Genomic DNA, 20,713 nt, shown 5'->3' with positions numbered 1-20,713 from the left:
CTAAGGTATATAATGCTTTTTAAAGACCTAAACCTGCGAGGGTTTGTTAACATCTGTTGAAGTGTTTTGAGCAGGGAAAACTGACATGAATTCATAAATATGAATAAAAAATAAAACTGAAAACTAGACCAGACATCTAGAGCTCAAAGCAGAATGTTGACCTAAATTGATTGTATAAAAGCCACTTTAATCTCATTCATTTGCAGCTGTAAAGCCAGCTCAAATTGTGAGAAAAAAACTATGAATCAGTCATTCAGTTTTACAATGAAAAAGCAAATGAGTCCGTTAACTCTCATGTTCAACTTCTTTTTCTCAAGGTGTCCAAGCTCAGGCAGCTTTTTAAATACCAGATATTGAGTGAGTGATCATTTTTCCAGAATAAGGCAGCAGTCAGAAGTAAGAGGCAAACATGTTAGTATGCTGTGTAGGGTCTATGTCAGAAAGGCCAAAGCTCTGCGTCCTGAGTTAGTTTCTGTTATAGTGCAGAGAGTCTTTGGTCTTTGCTCTTGAGGTGGATGGTCATGTCATCACTTTCCATAATCCTCAGCTCCCATTACAAAATGTACTCCACTTTAGCTATAATATATACTGTAAGCTAATTCATGCTATGTAAGCCAAGTAAAGGTATTCTCATAGATTTTAGAGGGATTTATCCACATGAATTCCTGGGGCTCTGCTCAGCTCTTCCCAATATTGTTTTCAGGCCAGGAGACATGAGGAAAGGTTTGGGTGTTGTCCCATCGTTTCTTTTTAAGTCTTTGCCTGTTGAAATAGAAGAAAAAGATGGTGTTCAGGAGGAAACAGATAAATAAAGGTTATATGTATCAGGAAATCAGATGTGTAAAACTGTAGAAATATTTTTGCACAAAGAAATTTGAAAAACAGTTGTTTAAAGCTGAGAGAAGTTTTTAGATCGACATGAAGAAAAAAAATAATTTCAAGCAACGTAACACTGAATAAAGCTTTATGCATGAAACAGAATATTATATTAATATTCAACATGATAAAGAAATAATTATAGTAAAACTTACAGAAACAAAGAGGTGTCCACACACATTGCATAGACGCTGAAGAAGCTGTGTGCAATTCAAGTATGAACCCACTGTCTGTCAAAGAAAGAAACGTCAAACGTCAAACATCAAAAAATGTCTCAACCGGAAACTAGTCCCCAGTAAATAAAAAAAAAAGAGACTTTCTTACCAAGAGTGGCACGTAAAAGTAATTCAACATGGGAACGCCCTCTTGGATGATGGGTATTTTGCCTGTAAAGAGGAGGAAAGAAATAACACCTGCAGGTCATAATTTATAGAGCCCTCAACCACAAACCTCAACAGACCGCTACTCTGTTACACTCTCACGCCCTCTTGTGGGGAAAGGAAACATGAGCATGCACTACCGCATAATTTAGCAAAATGCCAATATATACACTTTTAAATAAAGGCAAATCAAAATCAAATATAAATTCCTACGCTCAAACAATACTGTAAGCCACCGTTTAAAAGTTGGAGGTTGGTAAGATTTTATTTATTTATTTTTAAAATATAGGCTAGCAGTCAACATTTGAAGTGGATCAAAAAGGTTCATCACAGTTGAACACATTTTGGTTTAGGTTTTAGGACAACTTTGATGAAAGGTTTTGATCCACTTCAAATGTTGACTAGTGTATTTTTGAAAAAAGTCACATGCTCATCAGTAGTGTAGTCTGTGGTTTACTATTACCCTGTCGCCCCCACCACAGAACAAAAAGTTATTGTTGTTGGTTTATTAGTAATTTATATAGTAATTTAGTAATATTAATGCAGTGCACTCTAAAATTGCATGACTAGGTTGTTCCAGCCCATGCAGGTTTGTCGACCACATTATTACAGTTCTATATAATTTCAACATAATTTCATTCAATTATATTCATTGAGAAAAGTGCTTCTCGATACATCTAAATTTAATGTTTTATTTTATGCAAGTGGGTAGAAAAAAATAATAATATGAAATACTTATATTTATCGTATTTCCAGATATATATTTTTTTCTTAAATTTGCTTTGGCTTCAATACAGTAGAAATTTAAAAGCCAATAATTTAATAAAAAAATTATTTATATTTATGATATGATTCCCTTACATCGCATTAGTGGGTCTTGCTTGTTTTGCTGGGTTATAGGGCCTTCAATCGGAGTAATTAAATAAATAAATAAAACAGGTCAGAAACAAATAATGATAGATATTACTGAATTCATAGCAAATGCAACAAACTTAATAATGCTTTTTTGTCACATAGAAATGCACTTGACAGAAAAACAATGATTCTGAGCAAGAATGCAGAAAATTTACTACTAATAAATTCTGCCATCATTTCCTCACTCTCATGCCATTCCAAACCTGTATGACTTACTTTCTTCTATGGAACACAAAATATATTTTGTAGAATGTTACCAAACCATTTTGGTTACCCTTGATTTCTACTGTATGGACAAAAATTTCTTGAATTTCTCAAATTATCTTCTTTTTTATGTTCCACAGTAGAAAGAAATTCATAGCTACAAGTTTGAATTTTCATTTTTGGGTGAACTATCCTTTTCAGAAATTTAACATGTAACCTAATATAAGACACTGATATTTATCTTTAATCGGGCTCTTGCTGAATCAATAACATTTTACTTCTATTAAAATTAATTAGAACTAAACATCTAAAGAGAAAGAAGTTAGGCTATTAAGATGGTGGTCACAAGAAGTAAAACCATGTTAAATTACTATGTTGCTGAATTGATAAGCCTGTGTATTGGCGTTTTCCAATTTACCTCTTCATGCAGTTTACATTGTGGCTGTTTTCAGTCAGCATGTTCTCATTTATCACACGACTTGGCCTATAACAAAATTCTGTGTCACATTTGAATGGATCAAGCGACTTGCGCTGTATATCACTTTACATTATGGCGTAAGCGCAGCTCACGTTTGTCAGCGCTGTGCGGATGCATTGCGTAGCGCCGCTTCACACTTTTGGAGTATTTGCTTTTTTGCAGTTCGCTGTAATTGAAAAACAGCGCCTAATGTGCAGGGCTGGACTGGGACAAAAAAATCGGCCCTGGCATATTTTGGTCCAGGCGGCCCACCACCACCACTTCTCTCTCTCTCTCTCTCTCTATGTATATACACATATGATATACACATATCATTGTTTTTTTTGTTTTTTTTAAATGAAGTCTCTTCTGCTCACCAAGCCTCCATTTATTTGATCCAAAATACAGCAAAAGCAGTAATATTGTGAAATATTTGTACTATTTAAAATAACTTTTTAAAATATATTTTAAAATGTAGTTTATTCATGTGATTTCAAAGCTGAATTTTCAGCATCATTACTCCAGTCACATGATCCCTCAGAAATCATTCAAATATTCAGATTTGCTGCTCAATTTTTTTTTTTTATTATTATTATTATTATGCTGAAAACAGCTGAATAGTTTTTTTTTTCAGGTTTCTTTGATGAATAGGAAGTTCAGAAGAACAGCATTTATCTGAAATAGAAATCTTTTGTAACAGTGTACTCAACTATTTTAAATATTGATGATAATAATAAAAATAATAATAAATGTTTCTTGAAAAGCAAATCAGCATATTAGAAAGATTTTTGAAGGATCATGTGACACTGAAGACTGGAGTAATGATGCTAAAAATTCAGCTTTGATCACAGGAATAAATTACAGTTTAACAGATATTTAAATAGAAAGCAGTTATTTTAAATAGTAAAAATATGCTGTATTTCGGATCAAATAAATGCAGGCTTGGTGAGCAGAAGAGAATTCTTTAATAAACATTAAAAATTTTACTGTTCAAAAACTCTGGTAGTGTACTCTGACTGGTAGTGTAGATATGTATCAAGTCAATTCATCTTTATTTATATAGCACTTTTAACAATACAGATTGTGTCAAAGCACTTAACAGTATCAAATTGGAGAATAGAGTGTCAGTAATGTATAATGATAAGATTAAACACTCAATTTTCAGTTAAAGGCATTTCATTATTGAATTCAATAATAATGAAATGTATCACTGCATCTGTTTTAGATAAAAATAAAACGTCAGGTCCGACAATATCGTGTCTTTTTTCATTTAAATCTAGATTTATTCGCATTAGCCCATGGAAACCTTTATGAACATACTGGTGAAAGTGCATTGTGAATCATAATTTTGTTTATGTAGTTCTTCTTCTTCTTCTTGACATTTATTTTTTTTGTATTCTTGTAAACTTAAAACACTAAACTAAGGTACCTTTATATTGTATGTGTGACTTGAGTAAATGTGGTTTTGATCAAAGATTAAGGCAGCTGACCACACAACCCTGATGGAGTGCACAGACAGGATTTTGTTATGTGGATACACGGGGGCAGTGTCCATTGAAAGGAAAGAAGACATTATGCGGTAAGACGTCTCCTTTAATGTAGGCTCATCTTGTAGAATTTATTTTTTTATTTTTTTTAAACCTTATTTTACTTTTTGTTATAGCTCTGTAGTCCTACATGCTACGGTTAGGTTACTTCCCATGCTGCAACAAGTCTGCTCTGGCATGAAGCTCTATGGTCTACTCACGTTGGTCCAGCAAGATACGGACATCTGCAGACAGCTGTTTGTTCCAGGATCTTTTACCAAGGCAAGCAATAAATAACACCCACTACAAAATCTGCATTAAATCATTCTCCAACAAAAAATTTGGTTTGACTTTTTCTCTGTAAACTTAAGGTGGACGCTGATTTCCTTGTCAAGACACTATCGCCTGTCTTGAGTGAGAACAGCACAATGAGGCGTCAGAGAGAATCAAGAGTGGTGAACTTTCTGCAGGACTTTGTACAAGATGTGGAGGATGAAGGTGAAAATTAACAATACTATCATAATAGAGTAGAGAACACTAACTTTTTTTTTTTGAGGACTATCTTGTTTCATAATTTTACAAATTGGGAAAGGATTTTTATTTCTTTGGAATTATTTTATTTTTATTTTTTAATTTCAGCTAAAGTAATTAGTAGGAAAAGTTTAAATTGGTGGTATAAATTGGCCTTAACCTGCCTGAAGTCTTTTATTGATGAAGCTTCTAATCATCATTACAATTAACTCACAATGATTTTATATCATTTTATCAGAAGAGGGCAAAAACAATACAGAAGAAATGCCTGAAGAGGAGACCAAAGATGAAAATGACAAGGAAGCAAGAAATATCAGTGACCCTCCCATTAATGTCGCTCCACTAAGTCATGCAGGAATTTGACCATGAATGCCATGTGCGTTATGGTACACATAACATCTGCTATCCTGTAGTTAATGCATGTTCTCGCTCTGTCACATTCCCAGTTTCACACCTTGGTACATATGCAGAATTTAAAAATGTGATCTCACAGGCCATTGTCCATGCCTAATGAATTTGGCCGCTGTTAGAAAGAGAATACTCTAGCTCACTTTCCGTATCATTGTTCAGGACTGTTCTAAAGACTCTTGTCATGTTTGTTACAGAAGTCTACAAATGAAGTTGAATTTGATGTTTTTAATTTTTTATTACAATATGAAGTGCAGTTTTGTATGCATTCATGAACAAACCTTGTAGTTTATAGTAGTACTTATTAGAGTTACACAGTGCAGTTTTGATGCATTTGTAGTATTTCTGATGCTTTCCTTACTCTTTTCTTCTAAGATTCTGAATTTTTACATGTTTTTCTTTGTTTTGGATAATAGTGCAAAAAAATAAAGCAAGTAAACAAAGACATGTTTACAATGTTTCATAGCATGGCAAAACTGCTACTCAAACATAAGCTGAAAAACATTTATAGGATGAATTCCTTGGTTTGTGTGGTAAAGTTCAATACAGAATAGGGATGTTCATTTTAACCGTTTAACCGTTAACCGACCGATAAGAATTTTGACTGATTAATACAATCAGTTAAACGGTTTAAAGTCACTTTATTTCTTTATTTTTCAGTAATTTATCAAAATATTTTAAAAGGTTTGCTGCATGGTTAAAATAAGCTATGAGTATAAAAAAACAAACAAACAAAAAAACGTTTTTAGAGAGAGAGAGAGAGAGAGAGAGAGAGAATACATAAGTCTCCTATAGTCGCATTTTATTATTTCATTCAGAAATAGGCCGACGCGAATTACAAACATTATAATAAACACTGTAAACATATAGGCTATTTTAGTTCCCCTCACTCCTCAACAAATCCTTTCAATTATAACAGCCCAGCAAACACAGAACGTTGTGACGACGTCGCCAGTTCGTCGTCCTTTGGTCAGCGCGACATTACTTTATGGCGACGTTGTGAGGACGTCGTGGTAAAGTTCCATTTTTTAGAATCTTGGCTAACGTTCCAGAAACGTCGTGGGCACGTCCTCAAAAGACGTCGCTTGTTAGTCCCATGAAGAACGTTGTAGCGACGTGGTCATCTGGTCTCATGATAACTTTTCATATTATTGCACTACATGTATTATCATGTTAAGATACCATTTGGATAGCCTATATTTTGGAAAATTTTAAAAGATGGCATGAATTATTATATTTGTAGATATATGCAGAGGCGTAGCAATAGGGCAGGCAAGGCAGGCAATTGCCTGGGGCCCCGCATTTTGAGGGGGCCCCCGACAGCTGACCATTTGAACAATCGGAAATGTCATTATTAATAATATACACGTAACATGGAGCAATATATCTGCATCCCCCCTAGGGGGCTCCCTCTCGCGTTACGCTGGATGTGCTAAACTATTTATGTTATATTATGTGTTTTGACTACTTTTTGTATGTTGTATAAATATATATCTAGGTAACAAAGGTATATTAACAAAATAATCTTTTAGAAGGGCCTCATCTATTAATTTTGCCTGGGGCCCCCACTTCATCTTGGTTCGCCTCTGGATATATGTATGTGTCATCAAATTAAGGACAAAACAAAAACCAAATAGTTTGCTTAGCAAATGGTGATCATTGTTAATTACATGTTTGTGAATGACTGAGAATGAGATCTATTGAAAGAGGGCAAGGGACAAATTAACTTTTAAACCAGCAGCGCGCGGCGCGTCACTGTACTGCTGCGCGAGAGTGCGCGTGCCCGTCATTAACGGTCAATTTCCAGCTGACAGACACGGAGGAAAAGGTAAGCGCTATAAATCTACTTGTATTCATCGTTTTTACTGATTTATAACGTTAGATGTCACCAAAGATGAGTACTTAGTGTTTTGTATTTTTGTACGTTTTCCAATTTAATTTAATAAATAAATGCCCTGTTCGTTTAATTAGCTCACGAGCAGTCTCATGAGGCGGTCTGAGGTAACGTTAACCGTTAAAACCTTGAGATAAAATGTTATACCTTTCTTTTAGTTATTTGAAGTTTAACACGATAAACTATACAGTATTCACTTTCAAATTCTTTAAACTTTAACCGTAGTAAAGTTAATTAGTTTGTTTGACTTCCTGCCATTTGCGCTAGTCGATGATGCTCATGCTAGCCATACTGTAACGTAAACTTGAATATAAACCGCTGTATGAAGTTTAATTAGACCGAGGCTGCTGAAATCATGTTCAGTGTGTGGGATTAATAATTTCCGCCTTTCCCCCTAAAGTGACAGGACTGTAAATTGTGTCATCTGCTCGTTAATGGTGTTTTTTTACATGCATGCTTTTTATGCTAGTTTAATCCTCAAATAGATCTGATACTTTAGTTTCAACAAATCTTTAATAAACAAATGGTTCACTTTTTTTAGGTCCTGACTGCCACCAGTTGAGTCAATGATTCAGTGAGTTGCTTATTAGAAAAGATGCTCATTTACAACATAGTATTATAAATGTTTTATTCATTGCTGTAAAACTAAGTTTTTTTTTTTAATCATCAGGTGGAGAGTCAATCTGGCAGCAGCAACAAGACAACTATTATGAGTAGAGATGGGTTTCAAGATCCAGGTGCAAGGTGCAATAAGATGCAAGGATCCAGGATCAAGAGATCATTCATCATGAAGACTGTTCAATAGGAAGCAGCGAATCCTTGGTGAAAAACTAAACCTGGTTGTTTCAGCATCACTCAGGCAAGACAAAATACATTTAAATTGATTTCAGTTGGTTATATGTTTCAGATCATCCTGACCATTCTGTTGTTCTGGATTTGAAGACATGCTGGAACTGCATTTCTCATGGCTGAAAGATTTGTGCAGCGGTATCCAGACATATAAGCACCCTTCCTGGACCCACACGACTAAAGGCTCTGGAGGAGAGGCAGGCAGGGGTGCAAACTCGTCAGGGGTGAAAAAGGTGACACACACACACACACACACACACACACACAGGTGTGTTAAAACTAAGGGCAAGTTAATTGACATAATTCACATAGCACATTTCACACACAATGGCAAGTCAAAGTGCTTTATAGGGAAAAAATGTTACACACTGCTAAAAATGCTTTTCTTACATTTTTCTGTCTTGTTTCCAGTCCAAATAATCTAATAATTCTAGTGTAATAATTAGTCTAATAATTCTTAAATCAAATTATTTTTTTTTCCAGAAATAATTTTTTTTTCGGTTTGAAATAAGATTATTTAGCTTGTTTTAAGGAAAAACTCACTTAATTTTGACAATTTTTTTTTCTGAAAACAAGACAATTTTTACTTGTCTAGAAAATGCTTTTTGATTTAAGAATTTTTAGATATTTGGACTAGAAACAAGACAAAAACATTCTCAAATAATTTTTTGCAGTGCACCATTCAAGGATAAACACCTTTATATGATTAGAAGACGTTTGAGCGACAACTCAACAAGGACTGTTGTTAAGATACATGAACGTAGTCAGGGCAAATAAACCACTGTAAATCTTTATTTCAGCACTCGAATTATTGAAGCAGCTGACGGGCTAAACGCGAGGTGTTTCTCCGTCTTGAAATAGGCTGTTACAGTCATGTCAGATACATGTACGAGTTGAACGCACATGAACGCCACCACAAAGTCGTTATTACGAGTGGGAAACTCAAAATTTTCTTTAAGCCCAGAGTTTCCGATTTGGCGGCGTGTCCGTGAAAAAACGTGTCGGATGCAATGGACGCAGCCAAAGTCCATATGCAGTGTCGGTAAAGTTGTCGAAATGAATAAAATGAAAACTATATAAGTTACATAGCCTACACACAATATTATTATATAACTATAATAGAATATATAATTATTCAGTTTACATCACCTTCATAAATGAAATAAAACGGAAAAAAGAAAAAACACACTGATGCACATTCTTCATTCGGTCATAAGTTGCTTGCCGTTAGCTTGTTCCTACACGTTTTACATAGCCTCTGGAAATATGTATAGCTGCCTGCAGCGTCTAAAAGTTAGGCTTCAGGAGTGAGATTGGTTGGTTGAGGGAAAGGACATTAAGGTAAGCCAATCAGAGGCAGAGTAGGGCGGGGCCATTCCTTTGCCAACAGGGGAAAAAACGCTACAGGTGACATGACAAATGACACGCAGATACGACCCCCCATTAAATTTTTTTTTTTTACAGATCTACACGATTCACGTGAATGACCTATTTCAAGGTGAAAACGGCGAATTTCGCCGAAAGGTGACAAGTTTGCACCCCTGGCAGGTAATCCACAGGGGTGGATTTAGGGATTCAACGAAACCAATTTTTCAGAACCGATCCGATACCAAAAATTCTGAGTATCTGCCGATTCCGATCTGATACCAGTGCAGTTAAAAAAAAAAAAAATCAATGTAGAATTTCTATACTTCTGTGTGTTGACCTGATCATCGCTCATTTGTGTGTTAAACACATTCTGCTAAATAGACAACTTCATTTTAATGAAAAATAACAAATGTATAAAAATATATACCGTATTGACCCGAATATAAGACGACCCTGATTATAAGACGACCCCCCTTTTTCCAGATGTACCTTTTGGAAAAGGCTTGTTTTTTTTCCTCTTTCTCTCTCTCTCTCTCTGTAAAACATTTTTTCTTAAATTATTTTCATATTGCATATTTTTCCTATTTTAATTTTTGTTTTGAAAGTATGGTAAATACTGGTAAAATGTACCAACAGTAAAAAGCACAGCATATGTTTGGAATGATTTTGGATTTCGATGTTCTGATGTACTTCAAAGGCAAGTACTTTGTAACGCCTGTTTCACACATGCTCTGTTTTAGGGCTGGGTATTGATTCAGATGTCCCGATTCGATTCGATTTCGATTCGCAAGCTCTCGATTTGATTGGATTCTCGATTTTTTTTATTACATTCAGTGAATATAGTTTTAAGACAAAAGCTATTGATATTTCTAAAAAATGCAGTTTACAAATATTGAATTAATAAGAAATTAAGACCCACAGGCCTGTATTTTAAACCTATTCTTTTTTTGTATAGGGTCCTTAAACAATAATAGGGCCCTATAAAATGTTCTTAATTTTTCTGGTAATCAGATGAAGGCATAAAACATTACACTTCCTTTTATGTAAAGCACTTTGAATTATCACTGTGTATGAAATGTGCTACATAAATAAACTTGCCTTGCCTTGCCATTAATTTAATTTATCCTAATCAAATGAAAATTAAACCCTTTTATTTTTTGGCAAACAAAGTGCTGCACAACAGAGGTTTACTGTTACAATTAAAAAGAAAACAAATGGGATTATTCCTTTAAAAATAAAGATGAATTAATATTTATTAGTAGTAGAAGCATTGAGTCTTAAGACTGCTCTTAATGTTAAACTAAACTTTTATTTTGACAGGTTGCCGTGAGGAATTTGCAGCTGCTGTGTATTGTGTGATATGACTGTAGTTTTCTCAAAATTAAACTGTAAAATGTTAATGAAATGACTCTGAGCAGCAGTGTGTTAATGTCATCATATAGTGAGACGGCAGAAGATGAAAACAGATCTTGTTTTAAATGTGTGCTGAAATAAATTCGGGAAAAGATCGATTCGCGGCCTTTGAGAATCGATATCAAATCGACGTCATAAAAAAAAAAACGATTTATCGAAAAATCGATTTATTTGCCCAGCCCTACTGTGTTTGCAGTGCGTATGCGGTCCGTGTGCTTTACGTATGCGGTGCAGAAGCAGCACGGACTCATAGTTTTGCACGGGACGCGTTTGCAGTCCGCTCCTGATCCGCGGCTGTTTACCACAAACACAACATTTATCTATCATTTTTATTTCAAATCCAAACGTTAGCTTATACTGAAAGTGTAAGTCTCGCGGGTCTTAAAGAACTTTGTTTTTCTACCTCCACAGGACAAGTGCATATGTTGCCTTGTTTATCTAAAAGTGCACTTTTATTTGTTTCAAACCTAGCCAAAAAGACTGTGAAACATAGTAGACTTTAATTATATCGATTTTTTGGATTTGGAAATTACTACATTTCCATGTCAATCCATGTTCATTTTACCGCGAACAAAGCACTGTCACTTTAATTCAGCGCGTGCTGCAGACGCACTGCTCCAGGAAAGCACTGCCGGACCGCAACCGCATGCAGTGAGAACGCTTTAATCCGTTAACATGGGTGCGGAAAAAAATACGCACTGCAAACGGAGCATGTGTGAAACGGGCGTAAAACCTGCCGAAAGTACAGTGTGTTTGGGTTCTTAAAAGTTTAAAATTTTATATATGATTGTTAATTTAACTTTAATTAAGATACTGTAGTTCTTAATGTCATGACAGATGTTTGCATCCTGACAACTTAAAAAAAAAAAAAAAAATGGGCACAATGTTTAAGAGGTTTTAAATAAACAGTAGCACAGTGTAGCATAGTTTGTGATTATGCTTGGTCATTCTTTGGTGCTGTTAAAACCACCACAACAAACCTGTAGCTCTTTTTATGAAATAGTAATAAATCGCATTTTAAATCGCAATTTTGATCAGAAAAATCGCAATTAGATTTTTTCTCCAAATCGTGCAGCCCTACCAACAATGACATTTAAAAATATACACTTTTTGTTATACCATAAAAATAATAGGTAGCCCATCTGAATTATATAACATTTAGGCTATCCATCTCATAGTAGCCTACCAAAATTGTATTAACAGTAGAAGTGAAATATTATTGTAGTCTTCAAATCTGGGTACTGTCATGTTTTAAAATCACTTAGAGGAAGTTTGGTCCCATCAGACTAACATGACAGTCACGACTCATGCCGCTGTAAGCTTTTCTTTTTCTTTTGTTTTCACTCGCGATCTTTACATCACACATTACATATTTCATCGCACACTCGTTTTATGCGTTTTTGGCACCACCTATTGTTGTGGGTGTATTATTGACATGTCAAAGTCTAGACCCTGAATATAAGACGACCGCATTTTTTCAGATGTATTTACAAGAAAAAAACATCGTCTTATATTCGGGTCAATACGGTAATCATAATCTATGACAAAAATACTATTATAAACTAGATTATTGGATAATTCAGCAGCAAAAGATACTCTAGAAAAATCATGGGTGCACGATAATTTGATAAAATCTAAACATTTAGTGAAACATTTTAGTGAAATAAAGGCCGTTCCACACTGAGCGCAATGCGAATCGCCGACGACAGTGCTTTCACACTGAGCGCGAAGCGATTGTTCACCTTGTGCTAATTCACGCATGCACGCTAGGTGGCCCCGACCAACAATGTATTTTTCCTCAGATGTGTATCTCGTATATGGATTTAACATCGTCCGCTGCTCAATATACAGCATTAAATTTTGATAAGTAAAGTTTGGTTCTACACCAGAAACAAATATCTTTAATACTTACAAGAATATCCTATAATATAATTAGAGGTAAAATTAGAATCAAGCTACACTTGAAAATTTATGTAATTATTAATGTGTTTGTTTATAAGTCACTTAAAACCATCATTGAGTGCTTCTAATAACTTCCGATTGTGATCTGTAGTTGATTTTGATTATAATAGGCAGTTGTATGTCATCAACATCCTTTATTGTTATAAAAATACCACGAGCTGTATACAAAACACATACAGAAAATATATTGTTATAATCATATGTCTATTTGCTTTCATATGTCATGTGTAGCGGCACAAATGTACAACCCGTGCACAGAATGATGCGCTTGAAGCAACACGGAGTCACAGCGCGCAGCGTTACGCAGAGAAATGTTCAAAGCACAAAGGAAAGAGATATTGGTGTGTAGTGTATTAAATCTGCGTGATAGTTTGAGCCTTTTCTTTTAACAGTTTTAAATCTCAGTTTATGTGCGCTCTTAAAGAGAGTTTCATTGTTTTGACTCTAGTAACCGAACGTGACACGCAGTTTGAATGCTGAATGGAGGATGACAGACAGCCGCAGCGCAGAGAAGAGTTTACATGAACTTGAATTTAGTGACTTAAATACTCATCTGTACCTCACACTGAACTATGGAACAGCTTCAGAACACTTGGAATATAGTACACAAAACTTTATGGTGCTTTATAATGTTTTTTGCCTTTAGTTGGGCTTAAAAATAACACGGAATAGTATACGCACAATAACGGATTTGGATTGGTCTCTGACCGATACCCGATCCGGCAGAAAATGCCAGTATCGGAGACGATACCGATCCTGAGTATCGGATAGATGCATCTCTAGTTGGATTTCACAATTCAGTTACTCATAGCTAGATAGATATCAATTGATAGTCTAATTCCAGAGCCTTTGAGAGATTTTGTTTTTCCCCAGTCAGGAGGAATTTTGTTTAAATCGTTGATGTTATGGTCTTGTTATGAGAAAAATTACGAACTGAGCAGAGTACCTTATGATAGTGGTTTTCAATTCTGGACCTGGGGACACACAGCACTGCACATTTTATACATCTCTCTTCACTGACACAAGCTTAGTTTAGTTCATGGAGCTCTTTCCTAAGGAGTTGATTATCTGAATCAAATGTGTTTAACGAGAGATATACGAAGTGTGCAGTGCTATGGGTCCCCAGGACCACAATTGTAAACCACTGCCTTTATGAGCACCTCCTGAGCTCCTAGTCATTTTTAAATGTTTAAAAAATATTGGAGTTGGCCTAAATTTGACCAATGTAAAGACTCTCCCCTATTCCTAAACCTTACACAACCACATCACTTTGCTTGTTCTGTCTGAGGGATCTGGGGGCATGGTCTCATTTAAGAAATTATGTACATTTTAAAGTTACATTCGTCTATCTGGTTCACTTTGAGAGTTCAATATTAAGAGCTTCAATGCATGCTCAGCGTGGAAACTTAACAAAGAAAAGTGTCAATGCAATGACTCAACCCTCTTTTTAGTTACTGTAGACCCTTAAGAGTTTTGTTAATAGGTTTTAAGCTAAATCTCCTCTAGCTAGGACACCTAGTAGTAAGATAAAATTTGCTGTGAAAATGGCCCCAGAATCTGCCTTTCCTTGAAGCTAGAGAACCACTTAAGATTTCAAAAAGAAGATTCACAGTTTGTGGCCACCATCAAAAAAAGTCTCGGGTGACTTTATCCAAATTGTCTATAAAATTATTTGTTTAATTATTTTTATTTGTTTATTTTTGTGTAGATTCAAGGGAAAGATGAAAAATAAGTAAGTCTGGGAATGACTGGAGAAGACCGCAGCGAGGGAAGGAAGTAATCATCACAATGTAAGTTCTTTGAGAATGTGTGCATTGTTTATTACAAGTTGTGTTTTCATTTAAATGTAGCAATGTACACAGCTGGTCAAAATATTGAAATATATTGTAAAATATAATTTATTTCTGTGATCAAAGCTGGATTTCCAGCATCATTACTCCAGTCTTCAGTGTCACATGATTCTTCAGAAATCAAGAAACATTTATGATTATTTTCAATGTTGAAAACAGTTGTGCTGCCCAATATTTTTGTCTACACCAGTGTTTCCCAACCTTATTTCTGGCGCTGCACAGTTTTGACCTGTAAAAAAATCCTGCGGCACACCACTAAGTATTATAAAAATAAAAAAACAGAAAGGGGAAAAGGTTTTTTTTTTTCTCAATAATTAAACATTGTGTCATCAGAGTTGGTATTTTGGCTTTATATATGATCAGACACTTGCACTTAATTTCTGAAAATCATACTCATATGGAGTTAACAAGGTTTTTGACGAGCGATTGACAGAGATCTGTGTTTTCTCCATCATTAGAACGGCCGCATCTGAGGCAGTAAATTAATAGCTTAGCGTTTTCATCAGTTTGCAGGTTATAAAGTTTATTGTAGATATATGGGCACTCAGTTTCTCTTGTTTTAATGATAACGATTGCGCTGATTTAAAATAATAACAACGAAATATAATAGAGAAGGACGTTTTTGATAATCTTCCATGGCACACCTGACCTGTCACGGCACACTGGTTGGGAAACACTGGTCTACACGACGGTTCAAAAGGTTGGAGTGACTAAGATTTTTTCTTTTTTTTTCTTTGGGAAGACATTAATAGCAAGGATGCATAAAATTGAATTAAAGTGATAGAAAATACTTATTATATTACAAAAGATTTGATTTAATTTTTTTTTTACTTTGTTTTTTTTGTTTTTTTTGAATGTTTTGAACTTACTTATATTATAAAAGAATCATAAAGAAAAATATCACGATTTACACAAATATACGATTTATATATATATATATAGCGCCTAGCTTTATTATGTTTTTCTCCGCTGCAGAAGCGCTGCAGGTGCGTGATGTGATAGCTATGATGACTGTGTGAATCCTCATGTTCTGTTGTTTGCTGCTTTTTGCGCATGTAAAATTAATCCCCGGAAAACAAATGTTAGTATTTTTAACGGGTCACAGACACTTATTCTTGCTAATTTAATTCAGTTGTAATTTAAAATAATCTTGTCGGTTAACGGTTAATAATCGGTTAACGAGCGTCGGTTGTCGGTTAGGAAAAATAACCAATATGAACATCCCTAATACAGAACAATTAGACTACAACCAAGCAGCGTGTGTTTGAAAGTTTGCAGTGATGAATCCACTGACGTGAGCGTCAGAGCTGAAGAGTTCAGAGTGTCTGCCGTCGTTTTATATGTAGCAGACAATGTATAGCTGTTCATCAGTAATGTTTGGGTCAGTTGGATCAACCAAAGTTTGTACTTCAATCGTCATCTCCTCAGACAGAGGACACTCCTATTCAGGCACTATTATACCAGTTTCTAAGTCAAGGCCATCACAGTCAACAGTAGTCTCCCAGTCAATGTCTGGCTCTTGTAGGTCCTATAAATGTATAAAAAAAATCATAGATTTGGCATAGTAACATTATTTCAGTTTGTTTCACTGGATCATCAAAAATGATAAGGTCATATTTATATTTAAGATATCAAGTCTTTCTAGGTCTTTGCTTCTGAAACATTTAGTACTTGTGCATTGATGCTATTAATCTAGAAACACCCATCTTTACAGCAAAAACTTACCACAAGGTTCTCAGAATGTACGTGTTTAGCATCTGTGCAATCTCCCAGATCTGTGTCGGACTACGGTTTCCCTCAGTGCGGAGTGGATGGTGGTTCCAGCCTTCAGTGAATATCTCCAAGTCTCTTTTGAGTCATGGAAGAATTGCATAATGCACACAGAATATGTCATCTGTACATGAAATGTCCAGAAGCTCATTCTCTTCAAGAGAGTGTAGAAGGTTGTAGTACTTTGATGAGACTAAGATCCACACATCTCTCCATAAACGTTCTATCCTATGAAGGTTTAAAACAAAATAAATCATCTTCATTACTGTCTCGGGAATACAACATTACACTACTATTAAGTGATGTAATTGTGACAAAAATACGAAGTAAGAAAAACATTTTTTTTTTGCAGTGTATTTTTTGTTGTTGTTACTCAAACAACAAAGACATACGAATTGTACCTTTGGTTGTGCATGCTTTTTCCAGAGATGAAGCTTCCCCGATCATTGTCACAGACAGTAAACATAAACCTGGCGATGTCCACGTTCTCCACTCCTTGGTCAGCTCTGGTTAAATTAACAGAAAGTGATTTTTGTTTTTAATTATGCCCTTTAACTTTTAAAGATCAATTCAAAAAGCAAGGACGATGAAAAATATTTTGAGCAGAATAATTATTTTTGGATAACATTTTGAACAGTAGGAACAGTAAGAAAAAATAATTTGTCGATTTTGGTTGATGATTAATAAAAGCATCTACTGTAGATCTGTTTATATACTACACTTTTTTTTTTGTTGTTGTTGTTGTTTTTTTACCAAAGGCAAGGTGTACAGCAGCAGCCAGTTACCTTTCTGGAGAAACCATCCACTCCTCCAAATATCACAATGTTATATCTAGGAAGTAAAAGTAAAATGTTATTTTTATATCAAATTAAATCAATGTGCATTTAAGGGCATTACAAAGGGAGACCCTGTTTATATTTTTACTTTTTTCCAATGCTTTAATAATTGTTATCTTTTATATTTAAAAAAATAATAATATGGACATATGCAATTATTATTTATTAGATAAAATATCTATTATTTTAATAGTGGTAATACTTTTAAGTTTTAAGGGTTCACAAGTCTCATAAATCTATATCATTTTCATTTATTCATTTATTACTTTTCTCATTTTTACAAAGGTTTCAATTCATAGTAAATATAAGGTCAAAACATGATATTACAAAAGAAATCAGGTTGACAAATGTTTTTAAAAATAGGGAATGCCATCTCCAAACAGATCCTCACACCCACACCCGCCCAATCACACACACACACACACACACACACACACACATACAGAGGCACCATTCAGGAAGGTCAGCAGTTCAGATCATAACTTTTTCCAAAATCAAGTATTGTGCATTTACTTGCTGATTTTAAAGCATAAACTTACTTTAAAGTTTGAATAAAAGATTACCAAATGTAGTTTCATACCCGTTGTGTTCTATCAAAATCATTAATCGGTTCTCTTTGTTTTATACGATTTATTTTTATTACTTCTACGAAGGATCATGATACTTTTGTAAGTCTGATAAATATGTGATGAATACACGAGGAAGTGAGAATCAGGTTACCAATTAAGTTTGTCACAATGTTTTTAAGAAAGGCAATTTATTTATTTTAATTATTTTCTTTTATTTCTTCTTTTTTTCTTTTTTTTGAAAATACAACTAAATCAGATAACAGATTATTCTTTTTGACAAACTACATTTAAAAGTGTTTGATCTTGAAATGATTTATTCTTATTTTCTAAGGTCCACTAGACGAACCTTCTTAACTGAACAAAGAAAACATATTTTACATTCATTCATCATATTTTATTCAATATTTTTGTTCGTGTATCGTGGTTTCATGCCTTTGTCTAACGCTTTAGATGCATCAGAATGCGGATTTTTCACCATCCAACATGAAATTAAAGAGGTGTATCAGCCGAGCTTGTTTCAACTTACCATTTAGGTTATTATTTTTACTCACATAGATATAGAACAGATATAGAATAAACCTTATTATCCATGCTTTTCCCCTACAGACCCAACAAGGGCTATGGGGGCACAGTTGTAAATTCCTAGAGGTCTAGTTACTCAGAAAGTGTATACATCATATAAGAAAAGGGTCATAATGCAGACAGAATACAGAAAACATCTATTGTGACTGACATTTTACTAAGTCAGATGATCAGGATTATGGATGACGTTGCACACATTTTGTTGAACTGTATATGTCATTACAATGACTGTAGGTGAGGCCTTCTCTCTCTTAGAGCAGTCAGCATTCAGTGTTTATAGAAATAAATTAAATGAAGAAAATTTCGACTTGAGAGCGCTTGACTAAGTCGGTATTTCTTTTTGGGACAATTGTCCATCTCCATATCCGTAGGATGATAAGTCTTGCTGATTTACACGTACAACTGAAACATTTCTCACCATCAAGCTCAAAGCTTTTTTCTTTACGTCACTAGATTTAGACCTCTTGTTCAAGATAGCTGATGACGATATTCACATTTTATTTGTCATACCAACGACTCGTTTCTTTCAAAGTTTCCGTTTGCTATTAAATATTAGGCCTATGCGTACTACCCTTATAAGCATAAGCATAATCATCTGCCTCTTGCTAAAAATTTTCTGTTTTGTCCACTTTTGGCGGATTTGGTAGAGGGACTATGTCGACTTGTTGTAATGTAACCGCAATTAAGAACCATAACATTAAACTACATGCCCATGAAAAGGTCACAGACGTAGTCTTTTATACAGGAAATATGTTTGCACAACAGAAATATGTATCGGTATAACAAATACCTAATACTGAAATACTCTCTTTTAAATATATTTAATGTTTTTAGTTTTAGTGTTGATTTTGACGGCTTACCCCAATAGCAGATACCAATCTATACTTTTTCATTGTTTTGTACAGTTTTTAGATGAAGACCATCCTCAGAGTTTGGTCAATCATGCGGCGAGTGAAAACGAGAACAATATAAGATAATTAAAGGAAAGTCAAGAGAGTGTTTAAACTGAGATTATGGTGTACAGATTACTGGTCTGTCTACAAAGAGGCCACGCGACACAAGGCCTCAATCTTACTATTTCACTGTTACATGTACATCTATTTCATTTAGAGCGCATACAGTTCGCATTACAATTTGAAGATGGTGTGGAAGCAATATTTTCTTTATGCGTGTCTCTAAACGTGGCTTTAATAAGTAAATCACAGATGTCATGTAGTTGATTCATTGAAAGGTGCATGTTATTGACCGTTTTAGACGGTCTGCACCAACACACAGACGCATGATTTAGGTATTCATCTGTCCAAAAGTTTTGATCTTGGGGAAACACGCACAACACCAACTGAGAGTTGTCATGATTGTCTGATCTTCTTTAAGAAAACATGCGGTCGGCAGTTTTTAACACGTCTTAATTCTCTTAATTTTTCACAATCGCAAATGTTTGTTTAGCTTAAATATGAGTTTTTTTTTGTTTTGTTTTTTGTTTTTTTAGTCAGTAACCAAAGTGGCAGGCGTGATGCTTATATGTATTTTTTAAATAATTACGAAAAAGTTACAGGTTTCCGGTACTTGGACGAGCCCTTGACAGAGTGTTACTCAATCAGTCCTCTGCGTTGTCTTTTAATAAAATATTCCATTGAATGTCACTAAGACAAATTCTGTAACAGCATTCATAAATGTATATAAACGTACAAATCTTTATAGAGACAATAAGAACAATACGGTCTAACATCACAAACACAAATGCTTGTTCTAACTCTTTCACACACCAGACTGGTCCCTGGTAAGTACCCCTAAAACTGAGAGATATCTTGACTTTGCACATTCTTTCTGTTTGAATTTGTTTACCGCTCTTGTTGTATTTTCCCCATCTAATGGTAATTGTTAGGCCTTGCACTTTGCCCCCTAGTTTTTTTGCTGTCTCTTTGTCTATATTTCTGCTAATTTGCTTGATTTAATAAAACACGGCTTCAACCCACCCGTCATCTTCATTCGAGACATTTACGTTATATTATTAATATTGTCCTAGTTTAGATATCAGATACGAGACCTATTTCCATCTACACACAGATTTTCTTTTTAGAAAATTGATTTGAAAAATATATTTGTAAATTGCTCATTTGTAAGTTGCTTCGTATACACATTTTAACTTTTTTTTTAAACAGTTTATTGTTGAAAATACATTGAAGTAGTGAAGAAAATGATCACCGCTACACACAGTAGTCTAGCCACCAAAGAAAATTTCTGACGGCCAACATGTTTTTGTGTAATATGAAATCGACCAGCGATTCAACAATTTCACACATCATGGATTCAAATTTTTTTG

The 20,713-nt window shown here is 34.6% G+C and overlaps 1 protein-coding gene across 1 annotated transcript; it reads right to left on the bottom strand.

Annotated features, from left to right (window-relative positions):
- Nucleotides 1–325: 325 nt before the first annotated feature.
- On the bottom strand, nucleotides 326–2,849 carry slc44a5a (solute carrier family 44 member 5a). The gene is made up of 4 exons (XM_058798222.1): nucleotides 2,794–2,849; nucleotides 1,201–1,262; nucleotides 1,032–1,106; nucleotides 326–762 (listed from the first exon to the last, which is right to left on the bottom strand). Exons 1-4 carry the CDS (start codon nucleotides 2,832–2,834, stop codon nucleotides 650–652), a joined length of 291 nt encoding a protein of 96 aa, XP_058654205.1. The 5' UTR covers nucleotides 2,835–2,849; the 3' UTR covers nucleotides 326–649.
- Between the last annotated feature and the right edge of the window lie 17,864 nt (nucleotides 2,850–20,713).

This window comes from Onychostoma macrolepis, chromosome 02 (assembly GCF_012432095.1).
Source record: "Onychostoma macrolepis isolate SWU-2019 chromosome 02, ASM1243209v1, whole genome shotgun sequence".
NCBI lineage: Eukaryota > Metazoa > Chordata > Actinopteri > Cypriniformes > Cyprinidae > Onychostoma > Onychostoma macrolepis.
The sequence above is the reverse complement of the archived record's forward strand: the minus strand, read 5'-3'. Positions and strand labels throughout refer to the sequence as shown.